The 13,687-nt window shown below is 37.0% G+C and overlaps 1 protein-coding gene and 1 long non-coding RNA gene across 4 annotated transcripts; both read left to right on the top strand.

Moving 5' to 3' along the window:
• The first annotated feature begins 3,906 nt into the window (after nucleotides 1-3,906).
• Nucleotides 3,907-6,933, top strand: LOC127151331 (uncharacterized). The gene is made up of 2 exons (XM_051090838.1): nucleotides 3,907-4,225; nucleotides 4,849-6,933. Exon 2 carries the CDS (start codon nucleotides 4,854-4,856, stop codon nucleotides 6,816-6,818), a length of 1,965 nt encoding a protein of 654 aa, XP_050946795.1. The 5' UTR covers nucleotides 3,907-4,225; nucleotides 4,849-4,853; the 3' UTR covers nucleotides 6,819-6,933.
• Nucleotides 6,934-9,752: 2,819 nt separating this feature from the next.
• On the top strand, nucleotides 9,753-13,424 carry LOC127151332 (uncharacterized). Of its 3 annotated transcripts, none has more exons than XR_007824235.1 (4): nucleotides 9,753-9,967; nucleotides 10,590-10,639; nucleotides 11,444-11,657; nucleotides 12,633-13,424. It is a non-coding gene; the product is annotated as an uncharacterized LOC127151332 (long non-coding RNA). The 3 variants fall into 3 exon arrangements; XR_007824233.1 differs by having other exon boundaries at nucleotides 11,444-11,686; nucleotides 12,662-13,424; XR_007824234.1 differs by lacking the exons at nucleotides 10,590-10,639; nucleotides 12,633-13,424 and having other exon boundaries at nucleotides 11,444-11,662.
• Nucleotides 13,425-13,687: the final 263 nt, after the last annotated feature.

Raw genomic sequence — 13,687 nt, 5'->3', positions numbered from 1 at the left:
GCTACATGCAGCTGGTGAGGGGATGAAGTATAAATGGCTCGGGTTACAACTTAGGTTTCGACTAAGGCTTGCTCGACGGCTACCGGAAGAAGAAGAAGTCGATGGTGGACAGACGAAAAGTGGCAATGGACAGCTGGACTTCAAACGTGCGATGGAGGTTTGAGTTGGACGCCCAAATGAATGATTGGGCTTCAAGGTTGGACGACTTGACATTCAGCTTGGACAGAAACGTAGTGGTGGGGGTCTTAGGAACGATGAACGAAAGAGAAGGAAGAAAAGAGATTTCGGGAGATGGCTTGTTGGGTGAAGAAGAATTAGAATGATGGAGTGGGGCACGCATGAAGGTCTCCTAAAAAGAAAAAATATATAATAATAAGGGGTCTTTTAAAAAATATAACAAAGTGGCAAAATATTTATATTGTATAGAACAATTTCAAAAACGAAAAAAGCTTACAGTCACATAATGAAAAATACCAAAAATGCCCCATCAACTGTCGTCAACAATGCGTATAAAATTTTTTTACATGATTGTTTAGATTTGGTTATTATTTGGTACATGATCGTTTAGATTTGGTCGTTTTGATTTGGATACCCCAAATCTAAACGATTTTCTTATTAAAATTTGGTACACGATCGTTTCGATTTGGCTTAATGAATTTTTTCAAAATTCTTTTGGTACACGATCGTTTAGATTTGTTTACACGATTGTTTATTTTTTCAAGATTCTTTAGTACACAATCATTAGATTTGACTAAACAATTCTCCCTATTTACACATCTAAAGTCAAGTATTGTTCTTGAATTTTTTATGCTTCATCCTCCACGACATCGATTGATTGTAGAGCAACCTCTATCGTAGGGGGTCGCCTCACCCACCACTTCCTGTTTAGAACAAGTTGGAGGTGGAGAAAGTTGATTGCAAAGATCGAGAAATTTAAGATGTTTTCTCTCTGTTGCTACTTCTTGGCCCACGACCAACATGCCTATGAAGGCCAGACATATCAACCACGATTTCATGTTTTTCTCTGTTGTCACGAGATCTTCTTACGGTTGCTTTGTATTATCGTTTGTTGATTTCCCTATGCGTTTTCTTTTGCATTTATAAGTTTCTTTATGATTGAGGAACTTAAAATGATGCCGAAAATTGGGGACCTATAATAGGTAGATGGTTAGGTAGGTATTTTGTACACTCTTTTGATGTCGAAATGGTGTACAACTTCATGTTAGAATGACGCTAGAAAGAGGGGACCTATAATAGAAAGATGGTTAGGTATGTACTACTGCATGGTGTCTTGATGTCAAAATGTAGTATAGAAAAAAAGAACCAAACAATCATAATTTTATCTGTTGAGTTAAATATAAATCTAAAAAAAGGTACATTTTATTTTTGTAAGAAAAGGGAAATTTGTTAAGAGAGTGGATCGCATCTAACGTATAAATGAAAAGTTATTAAATTCTTAAAACTTTGTCTTAAAATCTAATGTAAAATGCAGTAACTGCGATATCGTGAAATAGTATCCATGTCCATTTCATTTTTATGAAAAACTGATACTAATCGATACATTAAGATTTTGAACTCTGACAAAAGCTCTATCGATAATATATTTCAATATTCAAAAGCGGTAGTTATTTTGCTAAAGTGGAACAGTAAGTGATAAGCACATAAAATGTGCTTATTTTAACATCCTATTTAGATTTTATTGTATTAGATTTCATGTTTTGCTAGTGTTTCTCGACAAAATATGGTTAATTTATCCATTTGGAGCAAAAAAGTTAAAATCGAGGAAACCAAGGTCATTTTGGAAGGATAAAGGCATTATATAGCCTTGTAAAGATTCTATCATAATTAATTAAAATATAATAAAGTCAAAACAAAACATTAACTAAGCTTTCTATCTTCCAATAACTACTTTCTAACCACCATCTTTTATACTAAGCTCTTAATGCTAGTTACTCTAACTTGTCGAATTAACACAAATGCAAATACAATAAAAATGTGATATTAACTAATTCACGAGGTCTTCAAAGTGTTGGTCCATAGAAGCATAATGTCTACCCCATAGCCCACTTCAATCGAGGATACATTGACCTTGAAAACTCCAAATGGTCCTTCGTCTCTTGTATTGGTATATGGCACATGAAATTGGGGGTAAACCAAACCTATTCATTTTTATACATGAAGAACGAATTATTGTTGAATCTTTTATGCATTAGTTCTTGTAACTGTTCCTTCTGGAATGAGTGGAGCACCATGTTTGTAAACCCGATATTTTCTTGGTTTAATTTCTTTAAATGTGGAAAAAAAAGAAAAAGAAAATGGAAATTAAGTGTAAATATATATATATATATATATATATATATATATATATATATATATATATTAAATAGTTTTATTAAATAAATTAAAGAAAAGAAAGAAAAGAAAGGATAAAAAGAAGAAAAGGAGAAGAAAATTTCATTTTTTCTTTTCTTCTTCTTCTTCTCTTCCCTTCACCGCCAAGAATTTTGAAGACATCCAACTTCCATTTTTTTTTTCCTTCTTCAATTTGCAGAGAACTTCTAAGAGAGAGTTTGGAAGATGAAGAGAAATTTTACTAGAATTTTGAGGTAGAAGAAGAGGAGGAGAACTCAAGCAAAGTGTATCCATGGCTGAATTTTAGTTCATTCTGCACATCACTGGTTTTTAATTCAGTTTGAACTCTTCAAAAGGAATTAAGAAGTGAGATTTACATTTACTGAAAGTTAACTCATTTTCAAACAAAAGTTATGAAGAACGTTGGAGCAAATTCGGATATTCATTTGGTGCTTTTTGATGAAGAAAATAGGGCAGTTGGTTTTCACTCGAAATCAAGAGGTCTCTGGGTTTTCTTGTATTTAAGAGTGTATCGGTGGAGTTAGAATCTCTATTTTATATGGTTGAAAAGCTTATTTAATTTACTACAACTTTCATGAAGAACTTGTAGACCAAAAACGACTAAAAAGCAGTTAAATTGTAGGGACAAGTTAAAGAGGTCGTGTGCGCGCGATTCTTGAAGTGGTTCTGTTTTGAGGGTTATATGTGTTTATGCACGGGGAATCAGATTTATATGTCTTCAGTTAAGTTTTAGAGGATCTCCAAATGAAGATTTTTATATAAAGAACACTCATTTTGGTTAAGTATTGAGAAAGTTATAGTCCTTTGAAGTTTATGTTAGAAATCTGGAAATTTTAGAGAATTGTTGAAATAGGATTTTATTTCTTAAGCTTTGTTTTCGTGGGCGTCATCTTTGGTGCGACATGTTATGTATATCTTTAGGAAACCAGAATGTTTAGAGTTTTCATACTCGGTTGGGTTGTTGGCAGGGCGAGAAGAATTAAACCGAGCATATAGACCAAGGATCTAGCCCAAGACTATGAGTGACAAAACCAACTTTGAAATATTTTCCATAACTGTTATTATGATTGAATGCGATAAATGTTTATTTACGAAGACATGAAAGGTATTTGAATTTCATGACTATTTTCAAGTATACATTTGGAGACTAGATTTCTTAAAGAAATTTATGCTTGCACGTAGATATTAAATGTTTGGAAAGTATTTAAACCACAATATTTTAAGCAAAGCATGAATTAGTATGAAGTTTTGTTTTAAGAACTACAATTTTTCACGAAAGAGCTGAGTAAAGTTCGAGCTTTGTGTAAAATTTATAAGCAGGCGTGTTTTAATATTTTAAGATGATTTATGAAATTTTCATTAACTACATGACTGAGATCTTGAGCCTGAGGCTAGTGATTACCGTGTGCACACTGGTTAGATTCCGTTGTTGACGTTGAGTGTACTCCGTAACAACGATGCTGTCGTGAGTGCTGGGCGGGCCCCACTACATCGTAGTGCTTGTAAACGTTGTTGTACTAGGTGTACCCTACACAACGTAGATTCGTCATAATAGTTAAAATGCTTCGATATACTTGATATGCCTTGCTAGATTTCAATGATGAACATGCTGAGTATTTAAGGAAGCTATTCTTACTACTACACATTTACATTTACGACTTGTATAAACAGATTTATATGTGTAAAGTTTTCACGTGCTCTTATCTTTAAATTCATAGTTTTAAACTGAGTCACTCACTGAGCTTCATAGCTCACCCGTTCCAAAATGTTTTACCCATTTTCCAGGTAGAGATCGAGTTCTCGGTGCCTGATAGACTGCCTTAGTCTGCGGAAGCTTCATTATCGATTGCCAGTACGTGTTTTAAGTTGGGCATAGAGTCTGTTGTGTTGTGATGTATATACACCCTTGTATGTTATAGATACTCCACAGTTTGTATAAGATTTAGGAGCTGTAGTTGTGTAAATTTTGTTGTTTATATTTTGATTAAGGTGTCTTTAGGTTTACTTGTGAAATCGGTAAATTTTGAGGTACACTTCATGTATGTGTTTGACTAGCTGTGTTTGACTAGACTAGGATTCGCTGTGTTTTGTTGCATGTATAATAGTTTATATACTAGATTGGCAAGATCATCACATGAAAGTTTTAAGCAGAGTCGACAGATACAGGTACAGAAAAGCGTTGTTCGTCGGCTTCACGCCATCTTTTGGTCTAAAGTAGCATGTAGTCCGGGAGGGGGTGTGACAACTTTGTAGCAGAGCAGTTTGCTCCATGGGAATTAAGGTAGAGCGGTTAGCTGTAAGAAGAAACTGGAAAGTAAATAATTGAAAGACAAGTTAGCTTAAAGGGAACTAGTTGAGTATGGTTTAGGTAAGGGTAGAAGTGAGTCTAATTTTTATTAATATGTGAGTAGACATTTAGTATCATGCATTTGAGTTAAGTATTTATAGTATGTCTAATGTGTTGACAAATTATAGGAGTCATGCCACCACGTACTGGTAGACGACGCCGACAGAACCAGGACGGGATACAAGGTACTACCCAAGGTCCATCTGTAGGGGAATCTAGAACCCTAGGAGTTCGAGGTGGGGCAGGAAACGAGCAGTTTGCGAGAACTACACAGGAAATAGGAAGGCCAGATAGAGCAGAGCCTAGTGATCCAGAAAAGGCATACGGAATTGAACGGCTGAAGAAGTTAGGGGCTACAGTGTTTGAAGGTTCCACAGATCCAGCTGATGCAGAGAACTGGTTGAAAATGCTTGAAAAGTGTTTTGATGTGATGAATTGTCCTGAGGAGCGAAAGGTTAGATTGGCCACATTTTTGTTGCAAAAAGAGGCTGAAGGATGGTGGAAATCTATATTAGTAAGGCACAGTGATGCACGTGCTTTAGACTGGCAGACTTTTAGAGGCATATTCGAAGATAAGTATTACCCCAGCACATACTGCGAAGCCAAGAGGGATGAATTTCTAGGGTTGAAACAAGGATCACTTTCAGTGGCTGAGTGTGAGAGGAAGTATACCGAGCTTTCACAGTATGCTGACGTTATTGTAGCTTCTGAGAGTGACAGGTGCCGAAGGTTTGAAAGAGGGTTGCGTTTTGAAATACATACCCCAGTTACAGCCATTGCTAAGTGGACGAATTTCTCTCAGTTAGTGGAGACTGCCCTTCGTGTGGAGCAGAGTATAACAGAAGATAAATCGGCAGTGGAGCTTAGTCGTGGGACTTCAACAGCTAGTGGATTTAGAGGCCGTGAGCAGCGGAGGTTCACGCCTGGGATAAATATTTCAAGTCGACAAGATTTTAAGAATCGCTCTGGAGGCCAAGCATCGAGGAACGTGAGTTATGGTAGTGTTTTTCAGAGACAAAGCCAGAGAATACCTAGTCAACCCATTAGATCAACAGTAAGATCGCAACCAGGTCAGGAGTCCATTGCTAGTACCGTCAGGCGAACACCATGTACGAGTTGTGGCAGGAACCATTGGGGTCAGTGTTTGGTAGGTGCAGGTGTATGTTACCAGTGCGGACAACCAGGACATTTCAAGAAAGATTGTCCGCAGTTGAACATGACAGTTCAGAGAGATCAGAGAGTTGGGTCCCAGACAGTTGAGCAATCGAAAGTTTCAGTGGTTCCAACAGAGGGCACTAGTGGTGCAAGGCAAAAGGGAGTTGTTGGAAGACCGAGGCAACAGGGAAAAGTCTATGCTATGACTCAACAAGAAGCGGAGGACGCACCAGACGTTATTACTGGTACGATTCTTATTTGTAATGTACCTGCAGATGTTTTATTTGATCCAGGTGCTATGCATTCCTTTGTTTCTAGTATATTTCTGACTAAGTTGAATAGGATGCTAGAGCCTTTATCTAATGGGTTAGCTATATACACTCCAGTTGGTGACGTTTTACTTCTTAATGAGGTGTTACGTAATTGTGAAGTTTTAGTAGAAGGTATCAGTTTGCAAGTGGACTTGCTACCACTAGAGTTGCAGAGGTTAGATGTAATTTTGGGAATGGATTTCTTATTTGTTCACTATGCATCTATGGATTGCCATAGGAAGGAAGTGGTTTTCAGAAAACCAGGCTTTGCTGAAGTGGTTTTTAGAGGTATGAGGAAGGTCGTTTTTAGAAGTTTAATCTCAGTTTTGAAAGCTGAGAAATTACTGAGGAAGGGTTGCACAGCGTTTCTTGCACACATCGTAGTAGTACAGAGAGAAAAGCTAAAGCCAGAAGATGTTCCTGTGGTGAAAGAGTTTCTTGATGTATTTCCAGATGATCTGTCAGGTTTGCCACCTGATAGAGAGATTGAGTTCACCATTGAATTATTACCAGGAACAGCACCTATTTCACAGGCGCCGTATAGAATGGCTCCAAGCGAGCTAAAAGAATTGAAGATGCAGTTACAAGAACTAGTTGACAAGGGATACATCAGGCCTAGTGTTTCGCCGTAGGGAGCACCAGTGCTTTTTGTGAAAAAGAAAGATGGTACCCTCAGATTATGTATTGACTATAGACAGTTAAACAAGGTTACAATATGTAACAAGTATCCTTTACCACGCATCGATGACTTATTTGATCAACTTAGGGGAGCAGCGTTGTTCTCTAAGATTGACTTAAGGTCAGGATACCACCAGTTGAAGGTTAGAGAATCAGATATTGCTAAGACAGCATTTAGAACTAGGTATGGGCATTATGAGTTTCGAGTTATGCCATTCGGTTTAACGAATGCGTCAGCGGTTTTCATGGATCTCATGAACAGGATCTTCCATCAGTATTTAGATCAGTTTGTGATTGTGTTCATTGATGATATATTAGTTTACTCGGTTGATAGAGAATCTCATGAGGAACATCTGAGGATTGTTCTACAGACTCTACGTGAAAACAGTTATACGCTAAGTTCAGCAAATGTGAGTTCTGGTTGGAACAAGTAGTATTTTTTAGGCATGTAGTTTCAGCAAAAGGAGTTAGTGTCGATCCACAAAAAGTAGAAGCGGTTGTCAATTGGGAAAGGCCAATTAGTGCGACAGAAGTACGTAGTTTCCTGGGTTTGGCAGGATATTATAGGCGTTTTATTGAGGATTTCTCTCGATTGGCATTGCCTTTGACCGCTTTGACAAGGAAGAATGTTAAGTTTGAGTGGTCAGATAAATGCGAGCAAAGTTTTCAGGAATTGAAGAAAAGACTAGTTACAACACCTATTTTGGCACTTCCTGTAACAGGGAAGGACTATGTGATTTATTGTGATGCTTCAAGACTAGGATTAGGTTGTGTGCTTATGCAAGATGGGAATGTAATAGCTTATGCTTCAAGGTAGTTGAAGGAGCATGAGTGTAATTACCCTACCCATGATCTTGAGCTAGCAGCAGTTGTCTTAGCACTAAAAATCTGGAGACACTATTTGTTCGAGGAAAAGTGCCATATTTTCACAGATCATAAAAGTCTGAAGTATATTTTTGATCAGAAAGAGCTAAATCCGAGACAAAGGCGATGGCTAGAACTGATTAAAGATTATGATTGTACTATAGAGTATCATCCAGGTAAGGCCAACGTAGTAGCAGATGCATTAAGTAGGAAGTCAAGACTTCCGAAGAGTGCCTTGTGTGGTATTCGAGTAGCTTTATTGAATGAGTTAAGAGGTTCCAAGGTAGTAGTAATTACAGAGGATTCAGGAAGTCTCTTAGCTCAATTTCAGGTTCGGTCTTCTTTAGTAACTGAGATTGTAAGAAGACAGTCAGAAGACAGTAATTTACAGAAGAAGTTTGAGAAATCCAAGAAAGGCTTAGAGGTGGAGTTTGAGCTGAGAACAGATGGAGCCATTGTTAAACAGGGCAAATTATGTGTTCCGAATATCAGTGAGCTTAAGAATGCTATTCTAGAAGAAGCTCACAGTTCAGCTTACGTTATGCATCCAGATAGCACCAAGATGTACAGAACTTTAAAGAAGACTTATTGGTGGTCTGGAATGAAGCAAGAGATAGCTGAATATGTTGATAGATGTTTGATTTGTCAACAGGTTAAACCAGTAAGACAGAGGCTAGGAGGATTTCTTAATCCTTTGCCAGTGCCAGAGTGGAAATAAGAGCATATTACTATGGATTTTCTATTGTATTACCTCGTACATCCAGTGGACATGATGGTATATGGGAAATAGTAGACAGACTCACCAAGACGACACGATTTATACCGATTAAAATGATATCTACGTTAGACCAGCTAGCGAGATTATATGTTGATAAGATTGTGAGTCAGTATGGAGTACCAGTGTCCATAGTTTCAGATAGGGATCCGAGGTTTACTTCTAAATTTTGGCCTAGTTTACAGAAAGCAATGGAAACAGGGCTAAAGTTTAGTACATCATTTCATCCCCAAATAGATGGTCAGTCCGAGAGGACCATTAAAACTTTAGAGGACATGTTGAGAGCATGTGTCTTACAACTTAAAGGAAGTTAGGATACCCACTTGCCACTTATAGAGTTTGCTTATAATAATAAATATCAGTCTAGTATCAGTATGGCACCATATGAAGCCTTATACGAGAGACCATGCAGAACTCCTGTGTGCTGGAATGAAGTGGGAGAGTGGAAGTTAGTAGGTCCTGAGTTGGTTCAGATTACGACAAACAATATTAAGTTGATTAGAGAAAATCTGAGGATAGCCCAAGATCGACAGAAAAGTTATGCGGATAAGCGACGAAGAAACCTAGAATTCCAAGTTGGAGATCAAGTTTTCTTGAAATTATCTCCATGGCGAGGTGTTATTCGTTTCGAAAGAAAATGTAAGTTAAGTCCTAGATATATTGGGCCATATCAGATAACGGAACGAGTGGGACCAGCAGCGTATAGACTTGAGTTGCCAATAGAACTTGCACGAATACATGATGTTTTCCATGTATCCATGTTAAGAAAATATATACCAGATCCATCACATGTGTTGCAAGAGCAACCCGTTGAATTAAAAGAAGATTTGAGTTATGTTGAAGAACCAGTTTAGATTCTCGACAAAAAGGAACAAGTTTTGAGAAACAAAACGATTCCACTCATAAAGGTTTTGTGGAGACATCATGGAGCGGAGGAGGCAACTTGGGAACCAGAATATCAGATGAAGAAGAGATATCCGATACTTTTTAGTTAAGGACATTCTAAATTTCGAGGACGAAATTTTCTAAAGGGAAGGTAAGTTGTAAACCCGATATTTTCTTGGTTTAATTTCTTTAAATGTGAAAAAAAAGAAAATGGAAATTAAGTGTAAATATATATTTATATATTAAATAGTTTTATTAAATAAATTAAAGAAAAGAAAGAAAAAAAGTATAAAAAGAAGAAAAGGAGAAGAAAATTTCATTTTTTCTTTTCTTCTTCTTCTTCTCTTCCCTTCACCGCCAAGAATTTTGAAGACATCCAACTTCCATTTTTTTTTCCTTCTTTAATTTGCAGAGAACTTCTAAGAGAGAGTTTGGAAGATGAAGAGAAATTTTACTAGAATTTTGAGGTTGAAGAAGAGGAGGAGAACTCAAGCAAAGTGTATCCATGGCTGAATTTTAGTTCCTTCTGCACATCACTGGTTTTTAATTCAGTTTGAACTCTTCAAAAGGAATTAAGAGGTGAGATTTACATTTACTGAAATTTAACTCATTTTAAAACAAACTTTATGAAGAACGTTGGAGCAAATTCGGTTATTCATTTGGTGCTTTTTCATGAAGAAACCAGGGCAGTTGGTTTTCACTCGAAATCAAGAGGTCTCTTGTTTTTCTTGTATTTAAGAATGTATCGGTGGAGTTAGAATCTCTATTTGGTATGGTTGGAAATCTTATTTAATTTACTACAACTTTTATGAAGAACTTGTAAACCAAAAACGACTAAAAAGCAGTTAAACTGTAGGGACAAGTTAAAGAGGTCGTGTGCGCGCGATTCTTGAAGTGGTTCTGTTTTGAGGGTTATATGTGTTTATGCACGGGAAATCAGATCTATATGTCTTCCGGTAACTTTTAGAGGATCTCAAAATGAAGGTTTTGATATAAAGAACACTCATTTTGGTTAAGTATTGAGAAAGTTATAGTCCTTTGAAGTTTATGTTAGAAATCTGGAAATTTTAGAGAATTGTTGAAATAGGATTTATTTCTTAAGCTTTGTTTTCGTGAGCGTCATCTTTGGTGCGACATGTTATGTATATCTTTAGGAAACCAGAATGTTTAGAGTTTTAATACTCGGTTGGGTTGTTGGCAGGCCGAGAAGAATTAAATCGAGCTTATAGACCAAGGATCTAGCCCAAGACTGTGAGTGACAAAACCAACTTTGAAATATTTTCCATAACTGTTATTATGATTGAATGCGATAAATGTTTATTTACGAAGCCCTGAAAGGTATTTGAATTTCATGACTATTTTCAAGTATACATTTGGAGACTAGATTTCTTAAAGAAATTTATGCTAGCATGTAGATATTAAATGTTTGGAAAGTATTTAAATCACAATATTTTAAGCAAAGCATGAATTAGTATGAAGTTTTGTTTTAAGAACTACAATTTTCCACGAAAGAGCTGAGTAAAGTTCGAGCTTTGTGTAAAATTTATAAGCAGGCATGTTTTAATATTTTAAGATGATTTATGAAATTGTCATTAACTACATGACTGAGATCATGAGCCTGAGGCTAGAGATTACCGTGTGCATACTGGTTAGATTCCGTTGTTGACGTTGAGTGTACTCCGTAACAACGATGCTGTCGTGAGTGCTGGGCGGGCCCCACTACGACAAAGACGATGGGAGTGCTGGGCGGGCCCCATTACATCGTAGTGCTTGTAAACGTTGTTGTACTAGGTGTACCCTACACAACGTAGATTCGTCATGTTAGTTAAAATGCTTCGATATACTTGATATGCCTTGCTAGATTTCAATGATGAACATGCTGAGTATTTAAGGAAGCTATTCTTACTACTACACATTTACATTTACGACTTGTATAAACAGATTTATATGTGTAAAGTTTTCACGTGCTCTTATCTTTAAATTCATAGTTTTAAACTGAGTCACTCACTGAGCTTCATAGCTCACCCGTTTCAAAATGTTTTACCCATTTTCCAGGTAGAGATCGAGTTCCCGGTGCCTCATAGACTGCCTTAGTTTGCGGAAGCTTCATTATCGATTGCCAGTACGTGTTTTGAGTTGGGCATAGAGTCTGTTGTGTTGTGATGTATATACACCCTTGTATGTTATAGATACTCCACAGTTTGTATAAGCTTTAGGAGCTGTAGTTGTGTAAATTTTGTTGGTTATATTTTGATTAAGGTGTCTTTAGGTTTACTCGTGAAATCGGTAAATTTTGAGGTACACTTCATGTATGTGTTCGACTAGCTGTGTTTGATTAGCCTAGGATCCGCTGTGTTTTGTTGCATGTATAATAGTTTATGTACTAGATTAGCAAGTTCATCACATGAAAGTTTTAAGCAGAGTCGACAGATACAGGTACAGAAAAGCGTTGTTCGTCGGCTTCACGCCATCTTTTGGTCTAAAGTAGCATGTAGTCCGGGAGGGGGTGTGACAACTTGGTATCAGAGCAGTTTGCTCCATGGGAATTAAGGTAGAGCGGTTAGCTGTAACAAGAAACTGGAAAGTAAATAATTGAAAGACAAGTTAGCTTAAAGAGAACTAGTGGAGTATGGTCTATGTAAGGGTAGAAGTGAGTCCAATTTTTATTAATATGTGAATGCTAGGTGGGCCCCACTACGACAAAGACGATGGGAGTGCTGGGCGGGCGCCACTACATCGTAGTGCTTGTAAACGTTGTTGTACTAGGTGTACCCTACACAACGTAGATTCGTCATGTTAGTTAAAATGCTTCGATATACTTGATATGCCTTGCTAGATTTCAATGATGAACGTGCTGAGTATTTAAGGAAGCTATTCTTACTACTACACATTTACATTTACGTCTTGTATAAACAGATTTATATGTGTAAAGTTTTTACGTGCTCTTATCTTTAAATTCATAGTTTTAAACTGAGTCACTCACTGAGCTTCATAGCTCACCCTTTCCGAAATGTTTTACCCATTTTCCAGGTAAAGATCGAATTCCCGGTGCCTGATAGACTGCCTTAGTTTGCGGAAGCTTCATTATCGATTGCCAGTACGTGTTTTGAGTTGGGCATAGAGTCTGTAGTGTTGTGATGTATATACAACCTTGTATGTTATAGATACTCCACAGTTTGTATAAGCTTTAGGAGCTGTAGTTGTGAAAATTTTGTTGGTTATATTTTGATTAAGGTGTCTTTAGGTTTACTCGTGAAATCGATAAATTTTGAGGTACACTTCATGTATGTGTTTGACTAGATATTTTTGACTAGCCTAGGATCCGCTGTGTTTTGTTGCATGTATAATAGTTTATATACTAGATTGGCAAGTTCATCACATGAAAGTTTTAAGCAGAGTCGACAGATACAGGTACAGAAAAGCGTTGTTCGTCGGCTTCACGCCATCTTTTGGTCTAAGATAGCAGGTAGTCCGGGAGGGGGTGTGACAATGTTTCTCAACAACTAGCCACCACAGCAAGACCCACTTTAGTCCACAATTACACAGGGATCCTACCCATTTTAATCCATACACGAACAAAATTCAAAACAAAAGTTTCGAGAAAAATTCGTGGAGACCATTTTCAAAGAAGTGTGGGTATTCACCCAAGATGTTAGGGGCTTCGAGAAAGAATCCAGTCTATTGATTTTGGATTTATGAATTGAAAACAAATGAGATCGTTTTCAAGGATCGTAACTGTAGGCCTTCAAATTTTACCCATATTTTCTGTATAAGGCGTTCAATGACAACACGGGGCATTTTTGAATTGACAAACTACCTCACTAGAGAATTCTCCCAAACCTTCACTTCTTGAGCAACAATCTCCTTTGGCAGAACAACGACGACCTTTGAACCCAATGTAATAGGGGGAGTAAGAGGAAGAGGTTATGCAAAAACCGAACAATGTAGATAGATTTGCTAAAGTGCCCTCACAAGCATTCTTATTTGCAAAATTATTGTGCAAATATTTTGAATTTTAGATATGATAACATTTAAGTCACCTATTATCCTATTTTCCACATTTTCTATGAGAAGTATTGAAGCATGATTTCTAAAACTTATCTTTTTTAATTCCTTGAAATATTTGCTTAATTAGCATATCTTATCATTCACATTCCATTAATAAACAATTCTCCCCATTTACACATCTAGAGTCAAATATTGTTTTTTGATTCTTATATGCTCCATCCTCCACGGCATCGATTGATTGCAGAGCCACATCCATCGTAGGGGTTTGCTTCCTCCACTACTTCCTATTTG

The sequence above is a fragment of the Cucumis melo genome, chromosome 10 (genome assembly GCF_025177605.1).
Source record: "Cucumis melo cultivar AY chromosome 10, USDA_Cmelo_AY_1.0, whole genome shotgun sequence".
NCBI classification, from domain to species: Eukaryota; Viridiplantae; Streptophyta; class Magnoliopsida; order Cucurbitales; family Cucurbitaceae; genus Cucumis; species Cucumis melo.
Note: the sequence above shows the minus strand (reverse complement) of the source record. Positions and strands in the feature narration are given on the sequence as shown.